General features: G+C 39.3%; 1 protein-coding gene across 4 annotated transcripts in view; it reads right to left on the bottom strand.

Moving 5' to 3' along the window:
- The window catches only part of Cdc42bpa (CDC42 binding protein kinase alpha), a 205,275-nt gene that overhangs the window by 145,726 nt on the left and 38,083 nt on the right, over positions 1-21,466 (bottom strand). For all 4 annotated transcript variants that reach the window (XM_052201219.1, XM_052201217.1, XM_052201220.1 and 1 more), the window contains exon 2: positions 20,925-21,016. In XM_052201219.1, the coding sequence (XP_052057179.1) occupies positions 20,925-21,016 (92 nt within the window). The remainder of the gene's footprint in view (positions 1-20,924; positions 21,017-21,466) is intronic.

Genomic DNA, 21,466 nt, shown 5'->3' with positions numbered 1-21,466 from the left:
TCTAAGAAAGCTCTAGTAAATACCAGACTACAGGGAAGCAAGAGGCTCCAGGAGCCAATGGTGATGACTTTAGCTGCAATACAACAACGGGGAGATACCACCTCCCGTAGATAGGCATGGCCCCCAGTGGAGAGATGAGGCCATCCACACATCTCAAATTTTTTAATGCAGAAATGTTCCTGTCTAAAGGAAAGACAGGGACAAAAAATAGAGCAGAGACTGAAGAATAAGCCATCCTGAGACCGTCCCACCTAGGGATCCACCTGTCTGCACACACAACCACCCACACACACTATTTGCTGATGCCAAGAAGCACTTGCTGACAGGAGACTGATATGGCTGTTCCCTGAGAGGTTCCACCAGCACCTGACCAATACAGTTACAGATACTCACAAGCAACCATCGGACTGAGCCTGAGGACCCCAATGGAAGAGACAGAGGAAAGATTGAAGGAGCTAAAGGGGATTATGACCCCATAAGAACAATACCAAGTAACTGGACCACTCAGAGCTCCCAGGGACTAAACCACCAACCAAAGAGTACACATGGAGGAGCCAGGATTTCAGATACATATGTAGCACAGGATGGCCTTATCTGACACTAATTGGCGGGGAGGGGAGGGATAGAAAGACGTTATGTCCCAGCGTAGGGGGATGCTAGAAGGATGAGGCAGGAGTGGGTGAATGGGTGGAGGAGCACCCTCACAGAGGCCAAGGAGAGGTGAGAGGGGGAATGGGATACAGGGGTTGGTGAGGGGGATATCGTTTGAAATGTAAATGAATAAAATGATTAATTTTAAAAAGCTCTACTAGATAAATATAAGATAACTGAAAGAGCACTCCAAATTACAAAAGTAGAGACCAGTGCCATAAGGTACCAACCAGGTTCTCTTGCTAATTAGACTGACCCAAATAAAAACCAGGTAAGTACTGCTTTCATTAGCCAAATGATAGCATGAAAAAGAAAACAAGTCTTTACATTGCTACTTTCATAACCCAGGAAAAAAACCCACCATGCTGAGCACTATAGAAAGAGAGTACTCTGTTCTCTCCTTCCCTCACACAGCTTCTGGCCAAGACTAGCACATACAGAGGAAACAACAGTGTTGGGTATAAACACTAGGAAAAAGTTGTCCAATCTTCTCTTAACCCCCATGTACTTTTGCTCTGTTTTATAAACTCATTCCCTGCCTGCTTCAGTTCTTGTACTAGGTTCTCCCACTGATTCCTTCCTGTCATCAGTTCTTTCACTGATTTCCAAATATGATGATTTCAAAGGACAAAGAGGTGATGACTCACACAGAGGCTGAGCGACAGACCTCTGACTCCCCAGACACCTTAAATGTATCATGTTCATCATTCCAAATGATCAGAAGAATCTTCTTCAAAGGGGTGAGTCTCAAAGTCACTCTACTCCTCTCTTTTGTTTAAAAATAGGAGTCAGCTTTCTCCTACCCAGCACTCAAGTTACATGTGTGTGAGAAACTTGTGTCTCTAAAGAAAGGATCCACACTCTTAGACTCAAAAGGCAAGTGCTGAAAAATAGAGCTGAGAATCTCTTTCCTTTCAATCAGTGATTGACTCACGTGGACTAAGGCTGACAAGTGTCCTCTAACAGTTGTCCTGAATGAGCCTACATAAACCCCACTCTGTTGCACTAGCAAGTGGCTGTGTAACGTTGGCTGAACCAGTAGTCCCACTACTGGATACATACACTTGAGATAAAAGCTGGAAATCAAGTTTAGCCCTTTAGAGAAAATAGCTCAAACTCTTCAGTTTGATCCCACATTAAGTTTGATCCTGATAAAGTTGAACTCCTCAATCTCACGAAATGACAAAATATATATTTGAAGGGATAAACCATAAAAACAATGAAAAAAAGACTAATATTAGTTGATGAAAAACAATATTTTAAATAATTCTACAAATCCAGGATAAGCAGAATAGGATTAGATGTTATAGCCCACCCAACAAAGGCATGACCAGATACATACACCAAAAAAACATCACAAATATGCTAATTCCAGATGCATAGATTCCATCACAAACATGAGCTACAACAATATTCTTCCTTCAGAAACTGGCACCCAGACCATCATATTCCCTGAGAAAAAGCAATTTAACTGAAGCATAAGACAAGGATTCCAAAATAGCAATTATGAATATGTTCATATGAATGAAGGCCTACTCCATGAAACATAACCTATACCTGACACTGTTAGTGAGGTCAAGAACCTGAGACTGGAGAGATCATGGGCCCTAGAGAGAAACCTACTACTATTGCTGTGATAAATGAACATGGCAATACGCAGACTCCTGATGGCACATCACTATGCCTGTGTCAGTGCATCACTCAGCCCTCGTCAGAGCAGCCGCTTCTTTAAGTACACGGTAATTAATACAGAGCCCACAACTGGCTGATGGACAGAAAGTGAGAACTTTGGAATGCTCAGTACTAGATGGTACATCTATATCACATCTCTCCTCTCAAAGCTCAGGATCTATGAAGGGGGAAGGGAGAGACCGTTATTAGAGCAGAGGTAGTGGATGATTTCAAGAACACAGCATTCTCCAGAGACCACAGAGCGGATGCACAAATGAACTGACAAAAGCTGTAACAGCATACATAAGTGCTGCCCAAGTTCAACCAGGAGGGAAAGTGGGCACAGGGCCCCACCTTCACCAAGAGACTGCACAATGAGAGCTGCTGACAAATAGAAAATCTGTTTCCTTCACTCAAGAGACTCTGGACACACCAACCCTTCCAGAGCAGGTCCCATGCTCATGAGTAGTTTGCCAATGCAAATCAGACTCCATTTTTTGTTTGTGTTTTTGTTTTTAGTGTTTTTGTTTTGTCTTTTGGGGGGGTGTTTTGGTCTTTTGGGTTTTTTATGTTTGTTTACTTATTCTTTTTAAAAGGTAGAAAGAACATTAAGTTAGGTAGATAGGGAGGTGTGAAATGTTCTGAAGGAGGAAGGAAATATGGTCAAAATATATAAAAAATATATATCAAAGAATAAATTAAAACACTTTTAAAACCAGAATAATTAGACATCAGCAAACCCAGCTTTTTAGCACTGACCTATAATCCCAACTGTTCAAGAAGCTGACATAAGTGGATTATCTGAACCATAAATTATCTGATTTATAGTTTGCCTGGGCAGCTTACTGAATCAAGCTAAAAAGTAAAAACAGGTATAAGAGGAATGAGGCCTTGGATGTAATCATCCTGCTAGGAGAGAGGGCAGGAAGGAGCAGAAAGCACTCGGGAAGTCCCCGCTCTTTTCTCAAGGTAAACCATATTGTAATCAGTCCAAACAACATAGGTATGAGCACTTTGGTTGCATCCGTAAATCTGATGTTATCCCAAGGAAAGAAACACCTTTTTCAATCAAACAAGATGGTTTTAGTATTGAAGCAAGCAGATTTTGAGAGAGCCAGAGAAGAGAAACTAAACAGTGACAAAGCAGCCCAAGAATAGCAAACCTGAAGTCAGCTTTAACTGGGACTGTTTCTGTCAAGACAGAATTCTTTGGTGATCATAATGCAGGTAGGAACAGGAAATGAAAAATAAATAATTAACATCTGAAGTTAAGCACATATATGCATATGTGCATATATATATATATATATATATATATACACATACATACTCTTCTAAGTCTAACAAGCAGATTTACAACTGTCACAGTTTACGAAACCAATAAGCAACAACAAACAAACAAAAACCAGCATACCTAAGCACCAGTAAATGATAACACCACTACTGTGTCAGTGCTTTTGAAATACATGGTAAATTGTGGCGGACTACAGTCACCCTAATGCAGTTCAGGCTTGCACCTATCCAGCTATCTTTGGATTCTCATTATCTGAGCTAACCTTTCTCTACCCTCCTCCCAGGCTCCCGTTTTAGTGACCACTGTATCTTCCCTGTCCCCGTTTCCCCTCTTCTTTCCCATTTTAGCTTTCCCAACTGACTGAGAACCGTTTTTCTGTGCCTGGTGTATTTTACTAAGCACAATGTCTTCCAGCTGCACCCGTGTTGCCACAAATGACAGCGTTTCACTGTTCCTGGGTCTGAGGGATACCCTGTGTGTGTGTGTGTGTGTGTGTGTGTGTGTGTGTGTGTGTCGCATTTTCTTTAATCATCCATCCATCAGCTGATTCCACATCTTGACTACTGTGAGCTTACTGCAATAAACACTGTAATGCAAGCAACTCTGTAGTATGTTGATGCCTTTTCCTTTAGATAAATATCCACTGGGATTAGTGGATAATATGACAATTCCATATCTAGTTTTATGTTGGGTTTTTTGAGGAATCTCCACATTGTTTTTGGTAATTTATACCAAATGTGTCAAAGATATCTCCTTTCCCTATATCCATTTAGTGTTTGTAAATTGTCATTTGGGTAATAGCCCTCTCTAAGTAAAGTGATATCTCATTACAACTTCTAAGCCCTTGGGTGCCACCTATGGAAGAGATGAATGATGGTCTTAGAGAGTTATTTCTCTCCTTAGTAGGTTACTATACAGCTAGGCCACTACACACATATACACACACATACACATACATACACACATATACACACACATACACACACATACACGCACATACACTGGTGCTTTCTGCATATAGTTATTTTTCCATTACACTTTTCTGCTATGCTACGACACACCCCAAAAAACTCACTACTAGAAACTAAACAGATCTTAGATTTTTAGCCTCTAAACTATGAGTTAAAAATAAACCTTCTTGTTTATACAGTACATGGTCTTAGTTATTTACATCACATATGAGCAACATTTCAATGGCTTTCAATATCCCTTAGGATGAAGATAGAAAGATACTTGTGAGTACAGCAAGGTCTAGCTACACTGCTTCCTAGATGATAAACTTTCTGGTGACAGTATCTACAGCACCCAAAATCAATGCAGAAATCAAAGTTCCTATCTATATGAATGGACTGGCAGATAAAGCCTCTTCTGTATATATTGACTTCTTGTAGCCCAAATCTGAATTATCTAATATGACATTAACAAACTGTCAAGAGGCCATTCATACAATTGGCAACTGCTCCTAGGAAACAGGATGGGTAATAAAGGTGTCTCTGAGAAAGCAGCCACGCTACAATAAAATTGGACATCCTAGTTAAAATGCTCCAGTCCTGGGAGAAGTCTGGGCCTACCTTAGCCCCCAAACCAGATTTCCAAGCATTTTTACGTGCTTAAATATGGCATGCTGGATTAGCACGGGGATGGAAAGGGGAAGCCCAGATCCCCATCTACCATCCCCACCGACAGTCTCAGAAAACACAAGTTGAGTTGATCTTGTAAGGAATAGAATTTTGTTTTGTTTTGGTTTGTTTTTTACAGAAAATAACTCTAAACCCTGGCTATCCTTCAGCCTCCTCCCAGGACAGATACAGACTGCTGACAGAGCAAAGCAGCCTTTTAAGTTTCCTAATAAGGGCTTTCATACACAAGAGTGTTCTAAGCAGCGCTTGCTGCTCCAAATACTCCCTACCAGCATATGCTGCAGAGCAAGACTGAGTGAGAAGGGCATGACCTCATGTTTCCTAAGTATGATATGGAATTCCCAATAAGGATGACAGGTCCACAGTCCCTCTTAGTAAGTAGTTGCTTTCTAGATTTGGAATGAGTTAAAAGAAGAGATAACAGGCACCCTATCAAATGAAGTACTTTCTGAGGTAAATCTCTAGGGCCTCCAAGGGCATTCCCCCTCCCTCCCTCCTTCTCCTTTCCTCTTCTCCCCCCCCCCCCCCCCCCCCGTTCTTATCTGTAGCATAAATACAAATTTTTATTTATTTTATACATTGAGTACACCACCATTGTTCTCCTCAGATACGCCAGAAGAGGGCAACAGGCCCCATTACAGAGCCACCATGTAGTTGCTGGGAATTGAACTCAGGACCTCTGGAAGAGTAGTCAGTGCTCTTAACCGCTGAGCCATCTCCAGCCCAATACAAATTTTTAAAATAGAAGTTTTACTGACGGTGTACCAGGCCTGATCATGTAAAAGAATACCTCTAACACTAGCTGGATATGTGTTAACTGTAGACTATTTCCAATAGGGTAACTTAAAATAACGGTGGATGGTACTACTGGAAACAAAGCTGACTGATGATACAAATTTCTACTCTTCTGGTAAACACCAGCTTTTACTCTTTTTAAAGAACACTGCTTTATTCTACCAATCATTTTAATATGGAGTACTAAATAGTTGTTTCACAAAAAGGTTTCCCATTCAAAAGGAAACATTTCTAAGTCTTAGATTGTTAATCTGCCTTATTTACTAGTTTCTGAGACTGATGCAATGAAAAGGCAGCCTACAGTCCCAGCTACTCAGTAGTACAAGATAGGAGGATTGCAAGTTCAAAACTAGCATAGCTCATACACTGCATTTAAAAAGCCAGCCCCAAGAACTTAAGTAAACCGTGTCACAAAATTAAAAGATAAAACCGGTCTGCTGATGTAGATCAATGGAAGAGCAATAGCCTAGTATATGCAAGACCCAGGATTCAATCTCTAGTACTAGCAAAAGGAGAGGTGCCTGTGGAGATGGCTACTAGGTAAAAGGCAAGCATGAGGGCCTGAGCTGGGAAACCCAAACACATCACAAACATCTGTAATCCCACAGGTGAGGATGTGAAAACTGGGCACGAGAGTAATTAAATCAATAGGCTCCAAGTTCAGTGAGACCTATCTCATGTGGTAAGGTGGAAAGTAACCAAGGAAGAGAGAGCATCAAAGCCTGGCCTCCACATGCCTAGACACTCACTTGAATGTGTGCATACATCACACACACACACACACACACACACACACACACACGGGGTGGGGAGAGCAGGGAAGAGAGAGTGCTCCACTTATCTACAAAAGTCTTTATAGAAAATACTTAATAAATTTTAAAGGTAATGTGCTAGATGAACACATTTCAGATTTACTGTGACCTTTTTAAAATTTTGTAATATTCATTCTTTGTTCTGTATGTTGAATGTTTTGATTAAGTGTCATGGGAAATTTTTCTGGTCCAGTCTATTTGGTGTTCTGCATGCTTCTTGTACCTTGACAAAAACCACCTTATTTAGGTTAGGAAATTCTTAGACTAGACTATAGCCATCAACAAACTCTCTTACTTTCTAGAGACTACCCATACAAAGTTCTTTGACTCCAGAGAACCCTGAGTGATACAGAAACTGAAAAAGACATCAGAACATGGAAAAAGTGTCATGTTTATGGATCAAGAGGGTTAATAAAGGAAAAATGACCATCATATGAAAAGGAATCTAAAAATTCAATACTATTCCCACCAAACCTCCAACATGATTCTTCACAGAAGCTGAAAGGACAATTTTCATTTTCATATGGAAACACACATATACAATCCTGGATAATAAAAGGCCTGCTGGAGGTATTACCATCCCTGTCCTCAGATTGTACTACAGAGCTATCGTAATATATTGGCACAAAGGTAGACACAGTGATCAGTGGAATTAATTTGAAGACCTAGAAATAAATCCACATACCTTGGACATCTAATTTTCGACAAGGAAGTCTGAAATACACAATGTTTTTCTTTTAAAAAAAAAAAAAAGACAGCACCTTTAACAAACAGTGCTAAACAACCTGGATGGCGCACGGGCACTAAGAGCAACAACTAGTAAACTGAGCCTTATGAAGCTGAAAAGCTTCTGCATGCAAAAAACACCATCATTCAGACCAAGTGGAAAAGATTTTACCAACTGCACATCTGATAGAGGGCTAATATTCAAAGTACATAAAGAATTTTAAAATCTTGACATCTAGAAAACAACCCAATTTTTTAAATGACATACATGCCAGGCGGTGGTGGCGCATGCCTGTAATCCCAGCACTCTGGGAGGCAGAAGCAGGTGGATTTCTGAGTTCGAGGCCAGCCTGGTCTACAGAGTGAGCTCCAGGACAACCAGGTCTATACAGAGAAACCCTGTCTGGAAAAAAAAAACAAAAAACAAAAAACAAAAACAAAACTCAAATCCAAAAAAAAAAAAAAATGACATACATATAGAAACAGAATTCTCAAAAGAAGAATTGAAAATGGCTGAGAAGCACTTAAAGAAATGTTCAATACCCTTAGTCATCATGGAAATGCAAATAAAAACTACTTTGAAATTTCATTTTACACCAGTCATAAGAGCTAAGATCAATAAAACAAAAGACAGCTTCTGCTGGTGAGGATGTGGGGTAAGAACACTCCTCCATCGCTGGAGGGAGTGCAAACTTGTAAAGCCACTGTGGAAATCAGTGTGGCAGTTCCTCATAAAGATGGGAATTATCTAACCCAGGAATTATGAAGGCCCAGGCCAATCATTCTTGTGCTTACATCCAAAGTATGCTTCATTTTGTCACAGAGACACACTTGCTCAGCCATGTTCAGCACTAATCTACTCATAATAGCCAGAAACTAGAAACTGTCCACACATCTGATAGAAGGCTATTATTGAAAATATATAAAGAATTTTAAAATTTGGTCATATAGAAACCAAACAACCCAATTTTAAAAATGAGATACATATATAAACAGAATTAATCTGTCAGTGGATGAAGAGATATAGAAAATGTGGTACATTTACACAATGGAGTATTACTCAACTGTTAAGAAATATCAAGAAATCAGAAGGCATCTTTAACTCATGCTGTTTTGTCTGGGGATTGTTTTTAAACCTTATAGTTCCTTTGCATATATGTTATGGCTTCTAGTTTTGTGGTTTGGGATTCCTGTGTGTATGAACCTTGTGTCTCTGTGTCTGTTTCTCATGCTTTTTCTCTGGCTATTTTTCTTCTGTTTGTTCGATTTGTTCTATTCTAGTCTGTTTGGTTTTGTTTTATCTTATTTTACTTTATTATTATTCCTTAGATGCCTGTTTGTTTTCTAACTAGAATCAGAAAGGTGTGAGTTTGGATGGAAGAGGAGATGGAAAGGATCTTATGAGGATAGTTGGGGGAAGGCAATTATAATCAGAATATACTGTATGAAAAAATCTATTTTCAATAAAATTTAAAAATTAATTTAGAATTTTTATAATTTTAACAGATGAATATATACCCATATATGCACACATATGCATATATATATGAGAGAGAGAGACTTAAACACAATTATAAAGTATACAATGAATGAAACCCAGATCAAGATGTACAACCTTGCAGCAAACCAGAAATGTTTCTAGGTTACAGTATAACCCAGAAACATTCCTAAGTATACAGCCCAGAAAAATTCTCATGTGTACTACAACCCCAGCTTCCCAAAAGTGAGAGTTATTATCCTTGACTTTAGAGTATGCAGTCTTTCCTATGTTGCTTCCTTCATTCACACATTGTCAGGTTTTAGGACAAGGTTGGTTACTCTGGCCTCATAAAGTAAGGGAGACAATGGGTCCCTCCCTCCCTCCCTCCCTATTACCCAGCATAGTTAAAAGGATTCAAAAAACTTGTAGATGAACTCAAACTGCAAGGTTTATTTTCATGACTTTTTAATGAATAAAATATTACACACTGAGACCTGAGAGGTGAGAGACTCTTAGGACTCATTGGGGGTGATCTTAGCCAAAATGTCCAACATTAAGGAGAGGGAACTCAAAGAGTCCACCACTAGTAGAGAAACGGGGCCTCAAGTGGAGGGACAGGGGTGTATTAACCCATAGTCAAAATTTCTGACCCAGAATTGTTCCTGTCTAAAAGAACTGCAGGGACAAAAATGGAGAAGAGACTAAAGGAAAGGCAGTCCAGTGGCCAGCCCAAGTTGGGATCCATCTCAAGTGTGTGTGGGGGTACACCAAGGCCGAGCACTATTACTGATGCTATGATGTGCTGATAGACAGGAGCCTGGCATGGCTGTCCTCTGAGAGACCCTACCAGCAGCTGACTGGGACAGAGGCAGATACTTACACCCCATCATTGGACTGAAGTTTGGGACCCCTAAGGTTGAATTAGGGGAAGGACTGAAGAAGCTGAAAGGGAGAGCAACCCCATAGGAAGACCAGCAGACTGAACTAACCCAGACCCCTGGGAGCTCCGAGAGACCAAGCCACCAACCAGGAGCAAACACAGGCGGTCCAAAGCCCCTGCCACATAAATAGCAGAGGTCTGCCTGGTCTGGCCACAGTGGGAGAAGATGATGTGCTTAATCCTCAAAGACTTGAGGCCCCCAGGAAAGGGAGAGACCTGATTGGGGAGAGCACCCTCTTGGAGGAAAGGGGGAGGAAGAATGGGATGAGTAACTGTGGAAGGGAGGGCTGATGGAGAGCAACGAGTGGAATGCAAATAAATAAGATAATTTAATAAGAAGAAAGAAAAATCAAAACAAAAGTTAAACAAATCCCATGTGTCACTATCACTCCTGATTACACTGCTCCAATCTCCTCCTAATCCCTCCCTCTGCTACTTGATGGAAATACAAGTAACAATAACATTTCCTACCCATTATATTACCCACTTCATAATGCATCTCAGAGATCTCTCTACTTAAGTACTGTGAGGATTTTTGGTTTTGTTTTTCTATTTTCCTCTCATATATTACATGCCTACCACAGTTTCTCCTCCTTCCTCTCCTCCCAGTGCCTCCCCCATCACTCTTCTTCCCCAGATCCACTCCTCCATTTCCCTTCAAGAAAGCACAGGCCTCCCAAGGATATCAACGAAACACAGGATATCATGGTACTGTAAGTCTAGATATATCCCTTCATAGTAGGGCTGGACGAAGCAACCTAGTAGGAGGAAAATGGTCCCAAAAGCAAGCAAAAGAGGCAGAGACCACCCCTGCTCCCACTGTTATGAGTCTGATGAGAAGACCAAGCTACACAACTATATCATATAGGCCTGGGTCAGAACTACACAGACTCTCTGGGTGTCAGTTCAGTCTCTGTGAGCCCTGGCGAGCTGATTCTTCGGGCCAATCTCTTGTGGTACCCTTGACCACTCTGGCTCCTACAATTCTTCCTCTTCCTCTTCTGCAGAATTCTTTGAGTCCCACCTAATGTTTGGCCATGGCTCTCTCAGCAAGGTCTGTGCTTAACCACAATTTATTCAAGCAGTTGCATATTGATAGATATCTGGGTCATACCTATCTTATTTCTTACACTATCTTTCATCTATTTGTATTCTGTCCTAGCATATGGTATGGATTTTAATTTGCTCCACAAAATAGCTTTTCCAAATAGCTATCCTGTATTCTAAATCATCTACTGAATTTTTTTCCACCCACATTGGCTGAAGCTTCTGTCTTTAGTAAAGAATAGAATATGTGTATGCAAGTCTGTCCTAAACTACTACTTCTTCATGGGCTAATTCCTGAGGCTGCAGATATAGTAGGCCTATCACGTCTCTTACTATGAGTTTTCTGATGATTCTTCTTAGAGTGGGCTTGTGTATTTGTTCATTTTTGAAGGGGAGCAGGCTGCTGCTATATTGTACAGAATTGGAAAACTCCTAGGCAGAAGCAATTCACCAGACTCAGCCTCCTGAATTGTTCAGACAGCAAAAACGTGCTACCATACCCAGCTCTAGAAATGCTTGTCTTTCTATACAATTTTTGCAACTACCCTATCAGATAATTTACATATATATGAACTGTCTAATAATAGTCTTAACTCTTTTATTATAAGTGTTTTTCTCTTCTACTATTGTCTGTAGTTGCCTATATATGCTAATTATCTATATATACTTATTAGTGAATTATGTCTGTATTTGTAGTAAGTGTCATTACTACTTTAGGTTTGTATAAAACATCACATTTGGTATGATATTGTTGCTCAGTTGGAGGTGCCTAACATGTACCAGACCCTGATTTCAATGTTCAGCGTACCAGAGGAAGTGTACTAAAAATACCACATCTGTAAACTGTGCAATTGATTAATTCTAATTCTACCTTTCTACCTTTCACACTCATAATCTAAACAGTGCAATAAAAGTACAGATATTATTAGAATGTATTAAAAATTCAAAACCTAACTAGATATACCCACAAAAGATTCACTTGAAATACAACTGTAGGAGAAAAGGGTTCATAGCATAGAAAAGCTGACTAACAGGAGGAATCAAAGTACAAGACAGGAAATGTCACCTCACATAAAAGAGCAGGCTATAAGGATGAGCATCAGAATGGCGTAGCTATTTACTACTCAATGTATACGTTCCTACTGCAACCGTTTTCAAAATCAGGAAATATAGACAACTCTGGGGAAGAAATAAACACCCCCTTCGTCACTGACAGAACTAAATAACAATCAGCAAATTATGGAAGATCTTAATAACAGTACTGACGATCTCAATTTATCTGACATTAGTAAAACACAGGAAGAAATAAATATTATTCTACATTAACTTTAAGGGCATTTGAGGTGTTCATTAGAACAGTTTACATTCTGACCACAGCAAATTTTCAAAGTGAAGAAAAATCAAAAATATATTATCTCACGGTATCAAAACAATTCAAACAGCCAAATTTTTAAAACAAAGAATATCAACTTCTTTTTTTTAAGATTTATTTATTATTATATGTAATTACACAGTAGCTGTCTTCAGACACTCCAGAAGAGGGAGTCAGATCTCATTATGGATGGTTGAGAGCCACCATGTGGTTGCTGGGATTTGAACTCAGAACCTTTGGAAGAGCAGTGAGTGCTCTTAACCGCTAAGACATCTCTCCAGCCCATAATATCAAATTCTGAAACAGACATTAAATAACATTTTGAAATCAATGATAATAAAAAATAAGTTTGGAACAAACCTAATCACCATTAAAAGTAAAATCTATGCTTCTCCATTACTTACACTGAGATGACAAAGAAGCAAAGATATAGCCTTCTACCTCAAAAATGTAGAAAACAAATGAGTAAACTAAATCAAAATAAAAGATTCACAAAGGTAAAAAACATATGTTCAATATTCAAAAAAAAAAAAAAAAAGCCCAAACTTTAGGCAGGAGCTGAAGAGCTGGCTCCATGGGTAAGCAAACGTGCTATTCAAGTGTGGGGAGCGGAGCATGAAAGCAAGGCACAGCTTCACCTGCATGAGACCTCAGTGCTATAGGGTAAACACAGGCTGATCAATTGTACTGGCTGGCTTTGTGTCAACGTGACACAAGCTGGAGTTATCACAGAGAAAGGAGCTTCAGTTGGGGAAGTTCCTCCACGAGATCCAGTTGTGGGGCATTTTCTCAATTAGAGATCAAGGGGGGAGGGCCCCTTGTGGGTGGAGACATCCCTGGGCTGGTATTCTTGGGTTCTATAAGCGAGCAGGCTGAGCAAGCCAGGGGAAGCAAGCCAGTTAGTAATATCCCTCCATGGCCTCTGCATCAGCTCCTGCTTCCTGACCTGCTTGAGTTCCTGCCCTGACTTCCTTTGGTGATGAACAACAGTGTGGAAGTGGAAGTGCAATAAACCCTTTCCTCCCCAACTTGCTTCCTAGTCATGATGTTTCGTGCAGGAATAGAAACCCTGACTAAGACAATCTATCCACATGCTAGCTGGCCAGCAAACTTAGCACCAGTTCTGTGAAAGACCATAATAGACCATCTTAAGGCAATAATGAAAAGACGGAGAGAAGAAACCCAGTTCCTTCTCAGGCCTCTGCATATGTACACACTCAATGCACACACAACATGCACATGAGTATGTGTATACACATAGAGAGACAACTCACACAGATAGAAGTAGCTTCGATATTTAATTACATTAAAAAACCTCTAAAAATACTCTCAAGAAAAATTAAGCATGCAATATGAACATGAAAGAACCTCACCTCAAACTCTACAAGAAGCAAAATCAATAAAAAATATTATAAACAACCTCACGACAATAAACCTGGTAACTTAAATGTTAGCAGATATAATCCATGAAAAATAAATTGTACTGAAGCTCACAGCTGAAACAGAAAAAGCTGACTAGCTAACTCTAAAACCACTAAGTTGTAATCAATTATGAGTATTAAAAAACCCAAGTTTAGATAGTTGCATTATTAAACTCCATCAAACATTTAAGGAAAAAAGCAGTTTCCAGACATTGGGAAGCAAAAACACTTCCTCAACTCCTTACTTAAATTCACCACAACCCTAATAACAATGCCTGAAAATGATAAAAATAAAAATCTAGCCGGGCAGTGGTGGCACATGCCTTTAATTCCAGCACTTGGGAGGCAGAAGCAGGCGGATTTGTGAGTTCAAGGCCAGACTGGTCTACAGAGTGAGTTCCAGGACAGCCAGGGCTATACAGAGAAACCCTGTCTCTAAATAAATAAATAAATAAATAATCAATCAATCAATCAATCAATGGGGCAACACTCTATGAATACAGATGTAAAACTCACTAACAAAATATTAACTGAAGAGAAAAACATCTTGAAAGATGATTCTTCTCTAATAGACTCTATACCAGGAATTCCTTTAATAGTTGAGAAATCAATTATACACCAACACCAAAAGCATAATCCATGAAAGTAAATAGTGGTTAGAATTTCGTTAGAATTGAAAACTTCTGTTTTGTAATACAAAGGATAATGTTAACATTCACATGTCAGACATGGACAAACACTCTTCAACAAAAATCAATACTGTGAGCATTGATTATGCTACAGTGCTGTTTGAGTTAGGATTTCTACTTTTGTGATAAAACACCATAACCAAAAAGCAAGTTGGGGAGAACAGAATTTATCTGGCTTACACTTCCACACTGTAGTATATCACTGAAAGAAACCAAAGCAGGAGCTCACAAGGCAGAAACCTGGGAGGCAGGAGCAGATGCATGGAGGGGTATGGCTTAATGGCTTGTTCAGCCTGTACTGTAAAGGTTTAAACCTGCTACAGGTTTGAAAACCTGCCAAACCCACCAATCCCTGGGCTTAGCTTGAAATCCCACCAATCTCCACCCTAGAAATAAAGAAACACTATATAAGGCCTGCTTCCTGCTCAGTTCCCTGCTGTATCTCAACTAGGCAGAGGCAGTCACTCTCCTGTGCCTTTCCCTGAAGTGGAAACTTAAGGATTCTTTGGAGAGTCAACTGGATGGTGTTTTGCTGGGGTAAATACATGAAGGAACATTTCATTAAAGTGGACCCAGGTGTAAAAGACTAAGGCCTACTCATGAAAGAATGTTTCACTGAACCAGACACAGGTGAAAGTATGTTCTGATAAAGCAAGCACTCGAAAGGACACATAAGGATTCTTTGCTAACAACACATGTATTGGTCCACCTTACATTTTATAGTTGCATTTGTCAGGACTACATAGAGAGAAATGCACCAAAAAAATTCTGGTGATGTATTGCAGTTTCTTGCCGCTTCCAAAGACTTGGGCTGATCAGATACACATGCTAAGACCTGTGCTGAGGCAAGGACTTGTGATGTCTGGAGGGTGTAAGTAGGACACCATGGAGTGACGGAGACAGAGCTTGGCTTGCTGGTACAGCTAGCTGTGCAATGCTTGTGGGTCTCAAGTCTTCACTGATCTTTGCTTCCCTGAAAGAACATTGCCTAGAACATCTCCTGGTGTTTCTTCGAGTCCCTCCTACTGACTAGAGCCAAGGCTGAGGCCTGGCTGTCTCTGCTAGGTTGTGTCTCCACTGTTGATTTGTGTTTGCTATCAAACTCTACTGACCTGAGCTGCTGGTGTATCCATGAAGTGTTTTTTGAATGGATTGAAATGCCACTGCTATCCTGTGAACTGAACTGCTGATTTCCACACAAAATAGACAGGAATTGCTCCAAAGAACTATTTCTAAACAGGTCCACTTCCCCCTGTCCCCACCCCCACCCCTGGGATCCTTTCTTTTCCACCACCTCTGGTAGGTGGTGGGCTACAAGGTGTTTAAGAATCATCATTAAAAATAAGATTTGAAAAATTAAAGTTACATTTCCCAATAAATCTCTTACATGGATTTTGTTGTACAGTGTTCCTTGGCTCCTGACTGCCAGGATATCTTTCCCTTCAAAGCTGTAAAATGTACACAGCCTGCTTTCTTATAGAACCCAGGATCAGCAACCCAGGATCAACCAACTCTGAGATTAATAATCACAGAGGGCTGGGATTATTAATCATCACTAATTAAGAAAATGTCCTAACAAAGGCATTTTCACAATCGAGGTTCCCTCCTTTCAGACGGCTCCAGTTTGTGTCAAGCTGATATAAAACTAGCCAGGACAAGTGCCTGATAGATTAAAATAGAGGAGCCAGTGGCAAGCCCTTGCAGCTATAGGCATCTCATGCTCTGCAGAGATAGCAAAACAGTCTCTTCAACAGACGGTGCTGGGAATTTTGGATATTCACAAGTTTAAAAAAAAAAAAAAAAAGAATGGATTCAACTCTCACTGGTTAATGATTAAATTTTTAAAACCTCAGAAACTAGTATTAGAACACATTCTTTAATCAAACAGGCCACATCTACCAAAGCACCTATAGTTAACATCTTTTTTAACAGTGACTACTAAACCCTTAAATCCTTAAAATTCCTTAATCCTAAATCCAAGAAAAAAAAAGCCTTTTCCCTAAATTCCAATGGAGGGTAAAAATGTCCACCTCATAACACATGTTCAACTCTACATTCACCACCTAAGCAGGTGACATAAGTCAAGAAAAAGAAATGGAATGTACCATCTGTAAAGTGAAAAAAGAAACTGTCCTTCTCAAATGACCAAAGTATGACATCAAGAAATACAAGTCAGATATAAAAATCAACTGTACCTACATATCAGAAACATAATACTTAAAATTTTTATAGTCATTTGCCATTAAATCAAAAAGCATCAATACTTGGAAATAAATTTAACAAATTATGCATAGTACCTATAACCCAACTTTTTTTAAAACTCAGACCTTAGAAAATGAAGAGACGGCTGAGGACAGGGCTAATGGGTGAAGTTCTGACAATGCAGGAATGAGGACCAGAGTTCAAATCCCTAGGACCCAAGCAAAGCTGAGCTGGCAGCACTCTGTAATCCCAGTGGAGGTGACAACAAGAGTCCCAAGAGGCTCACAGGCCAACTGGCCTGAGTGCACAGAGGTGAACAGAGAGACCTGGTCTCAAACGAGGAGGAAGGTGAGGTCCCACCTGAGACCTCACACACACACTCCACTAATCATTAATTATTTCAATACAAGATCTACCAAGAAAGGAAAAGCCAAAGCACTTCTTACGCACATATACTGTAGGGCCAAAAAACCATTTATATCCAGAAGATACCAATAACATTCAACTCCTACCTCCATAATCCCAAAATGGTTACTTGTTCAAAGAATATCCACATGATATGAAGCGAGATGAAAAGTTACTGAACTTTAAGACTTAACAGGAAATATAAAATGGAGTCACAATGACCACTACACACCTACCAAAAGTGGCTCAGGCTAGGAAACTCAGACTATAGTTATAGGGAGTACGAGGATGAGTCTGCACTTATGAAATTATTTAACACTGTCTACTAAAGCTAACTATGCCTACCTCAGAACGCAGGATCTGCTCCTAAGTTTATATTAAACATAAATAAATGCTTATACCTCACCAAAGATGTAAATAAGAATGTTTCTGAGAGCAATATTCTGAACAGCCAGAAAAGTCACAAGAAACTTTAGCACTCAACAATGATATTATAAATAAAAAACATATGGTATACTCATATAAAGAAATAAATGCTATAAGCTAGTGGAAAACACCGGGCCAGGGAACAGCTCAGTGGGTAGGGGCACTTGCTGCCAAGCCTGATCCCAGTTCAGTTTCCAGAAGCCCCATGGTGGAGAGAGAGATGACTCCCATAGTTGCCTTCTGGCCTCCACATGCGTGCCATGGCACATCCACACACATGTACACACAAGCACACAGAGCAGAGATACAAATAAATAGATAATAAAACTTAAAGAACAGAAAAGAAAAAGAAGGGTGTATCATATAAGTATAATGTAGAGAACCGAAGCTACAAACAATAATATATGATAAATTGCAGAGAGAATCCTTGTACTATATGGAAGCATCACCTGTTGATAGAAAGCTATTGGCCTAGGTGGTGGGAGTTCCAGCAGGGAGAGAGGAATTCTAGGATAGTCAGGCTTGGGAAGAGACTGACTGATGGAGACACACATGTGAAACTGGGAAGTGGTAACCAGCCATGTGGCACTTACAGACTAGAATAAATGGCTAGTTGGGGAACAAACCCTAGCTTATGGCCTAGGCATTTATTCATGAAATGATTCAGTCTTAGTGTCATTATTTTGGGAACTTGGGTGCAGGTGAAAAAGCCTACAGTTACAGTAAATAATTCTATTAATAGAGAACTAAAAGTCAGGTCACATAAAAGGATAGCAGAGGGCTAACAAGAAACTGGTATTCCACGTAATAGCAAATATTCTACAGGGTTACAAAAAACAAAACAAAACAAAAAAAACCCTAACTAAAAAGAATTCAGTATTTAATGCAAGTGCTAACAGTTAAAATAATTTCACTAACTCAGACTAATCTTTGTCAAAAGAATGTCACAAAGATAACAAAAACAGTCTTTAATGATACAAGAGTTCATCGTTAGGAAGTCAAAATGACTCTGCATTTGTTATTAGCAAAAACTGAAAAAACTAAAAATAATAGATCAGGAAGAAAAGAAGAAAGCATCAAGAAAATACTGAAAGAAATAAACAAATAAACCAACTTCTTAAGAAATGGCAGCTCAATAGAAAACAAAAAATAAAATGGAAATTTTAAGTAACTAAATTAATGATTTTTAGCTAACTAATAAATTCCAATCATACAAATATGCTATCTAAGCTCTGATCACATTACAATTCAATGGCTGAAATATAACCAGGAAATCCTCAAGATACTTAGAAACTGTGATGAACTTTTAAACTCACAGATGCAAAACAAACAAACTGAAAATGTAAAATCACATTGCACTTGGAGCAAACAACAATGGATGCATGGCATCAAAATTCACTGCCCCAGACGACACGGCTTGCAGTAAAGCAGCCCAATGCACATTTTAAAAGAAGAACTAAAAATCCAAAATTTAAATGATCTACTTCAGTAAATTAGAAGAATAAATAGCAAGTTAATACCACAGAAAATAAAATATTAAACAGCAGGAATTAATCCACAACAGCAAAACTGAAGAGACTAGAAGTTAACTAATTAAAAAGCAATCTGACAACTACCTAGTACAATGAATTTAAAAATAAGATTAACCAATGGTCCTATGAATCAGTAAGTGATCAATACAATATTAAGTTCTAAAAATTATATGAGGAGTATAAGCACAACAAAACTGACACATAATTTTTTAAAATCCACTGTACAAATTAAATATACTATCTCAGTAACAGACTCTACGCTCAGAAGGCTTCACCTGTGAAACAACAGAAGCATATAAAGAAAGATGGTAACCATTTCAGAAGCCTGCAGAAAATAGTAAAACATTTAGGGAGCACTCCTCTTACGGAACCAGCAAAGCCAAGTCCCCCCAAAATCTTATGAAGGGTTTAGAAGAAAATTACAGGCTACATTCTGTATCAAAAACAGGTGAAAAAAATAGCTGGGCAGTGATGGCTCACACCTTTAATCCCAGCTCTTCGAAGCCAGAGGCAGGCAGATCTCTGAGTTTGTAGCCAGCCTCCTCTACAGAGTGAGGTCCAGGACAGCCAGTTCTACACAGAGAAACCAAGTCTCAAAAAACCCAAAACTAAAAAAGTGAAAAAAAAATTAAATACACACATTTTTTGGAGCAAACCAAATCCACTGATGCATAAAAAGGATAATACACAACCAAGATGGAATCCTTTTTAAATCCAAAGAACTCAAGATTAACAATCGAGTACGCCTCAACCCACTTGGGAAGGAGAAGAAAGCAATCATGGGGAGGTGGGGACCTGGGTGCCCAGAATGAATGGAAACAGGCAACCTGGAAAGGTGGGAGGTGAGAGAGACCTGGGAGGTGAGAAACTCTCAGGACTCTGAGAGAGGGGCCTTAGATGAAATGCCCAACAGTGGGGAGATGGAACTTGTAGAGTCCATCTGCAGTAGAAAGACAGGACATCAAATGGAGAGATGTGGTTGCCATCTCACAGTCAAAATCTCTGACCCAGAATTGTTCCTGTCTAAAGAACTACAGGGACAAAAATGGAGAAGAGACCAAGGGAAAGGAGGTTCAGAGACAGGCCCAAATTAGGATCAAGGGGAGGCTCCAAGGCCTGACACTATTGCTGATTTGCATTTTCAACAATTAGAAAGTGAAATGTAAGCCATTTTAATTAAAATAACCTCAAAAATACCATGCATCTAGTAAACCTGCTGAAAGATGTGAAATCCTCTCTAACTAAAAAAAAAAAGCTACTAACGTAAGAAACTTAAAAGAAATATATCACGTCCATGAATTAGCTGACTCATGTTAGAATTTCAAGTAGTTATAATCTTATCTCCAGTTTCAATGGAACTAACCCAAATTTCTTATTTCTGTTTCTCTCTTTCTCCCTAGCATCTCTCTTCTCTCTTCTCTCTTCTCTCTCTCTCCTCTCTCTCTCTTCTCTCTCTCTCTCTCTCTCTCTCTCTCTCTCTGCATGTGCATGCCTGCCTGTGTGTGTGCACACGTGTGCATGTGTAGGGAGAGGCAAGCGCAGGAACAGGAGAAGACTCACTACCAGGCACACCACGATTCTTAGGAGATGAAGTACCATGAGGTAGTATGACTTTGGCACGAGAAGGAGAACAGACAGAAACAAAATTTAGTACATATGGAAAAGTGAAGCATCATAGAAAATGCCACGTAAAATATTTCATTCACAACTTTAATCTATTTTCTGGTCAGCCATATGAACTGTAACAGCAAGCAAATCACCTCTCACCATTATATAAAACGCCTTCGAAAACAATTAACAAACATATAAAATATCTCTTACCTCCCCAAAAGCTCCTCGACCAATCACCTTTAATATTTCAAAGTCTTCTCTATGTAATCGCATTTGCTTCACTTTAGATGTAAATGGTTTAGCTGCAATAGAAGAGCAATATCGGTTACTTTCTTAATGAAATATAATATAAATTAGATGTACAACAGATAAGTATTTCTTTTTGTTTTTTGGGGAGGGGTATGGGTTTTTGTTGTTGGTGGTGTTTTTTTTTTTAATTTTTGTTTCATAGTTTTTATTTGTTTGTTTGGTTTGGTTTTTCGAGGCAGGGTTTCTCTGTAACAGCCCGGGCTGTCCTGGAACTCACTTTACAGATTAGACTGCTGCTGGCTTCAAATTCAAAGACCCACCTGCCTTTGCCTTCCAAGTGCTAGGATTGAAGGCATGCGCCATTGTTGCCCAACAGATGAGTATTTCTTAAACAATAAAAACTCAAAGTATAATTAAGCACCTTTAAGATCAAATCAAACTATAGAAGTATGAATTAATGTTTCCTAATAAAGCCAATGTTTCCTTTATTTATTAACACAAAT

The sequence above is a fragment of the Apodemus sylvaticus genome, chromosome 12 (genome assembly GCF_947179515.1).
Source record: "Apodemus sylvaticus chromosome 12, mApoSyl1.1, whole genome shotgun sequence".
Classification (NCBI taxonomy): Eukaryota; Metazoa; Chordata; class Mammalia; order Rodentia; family Muridae; genus Apodemus; species Apodemus sylvaticus.
This window is presented reverse-complemented; position numbering and strand designations above follow the sequence as displayed.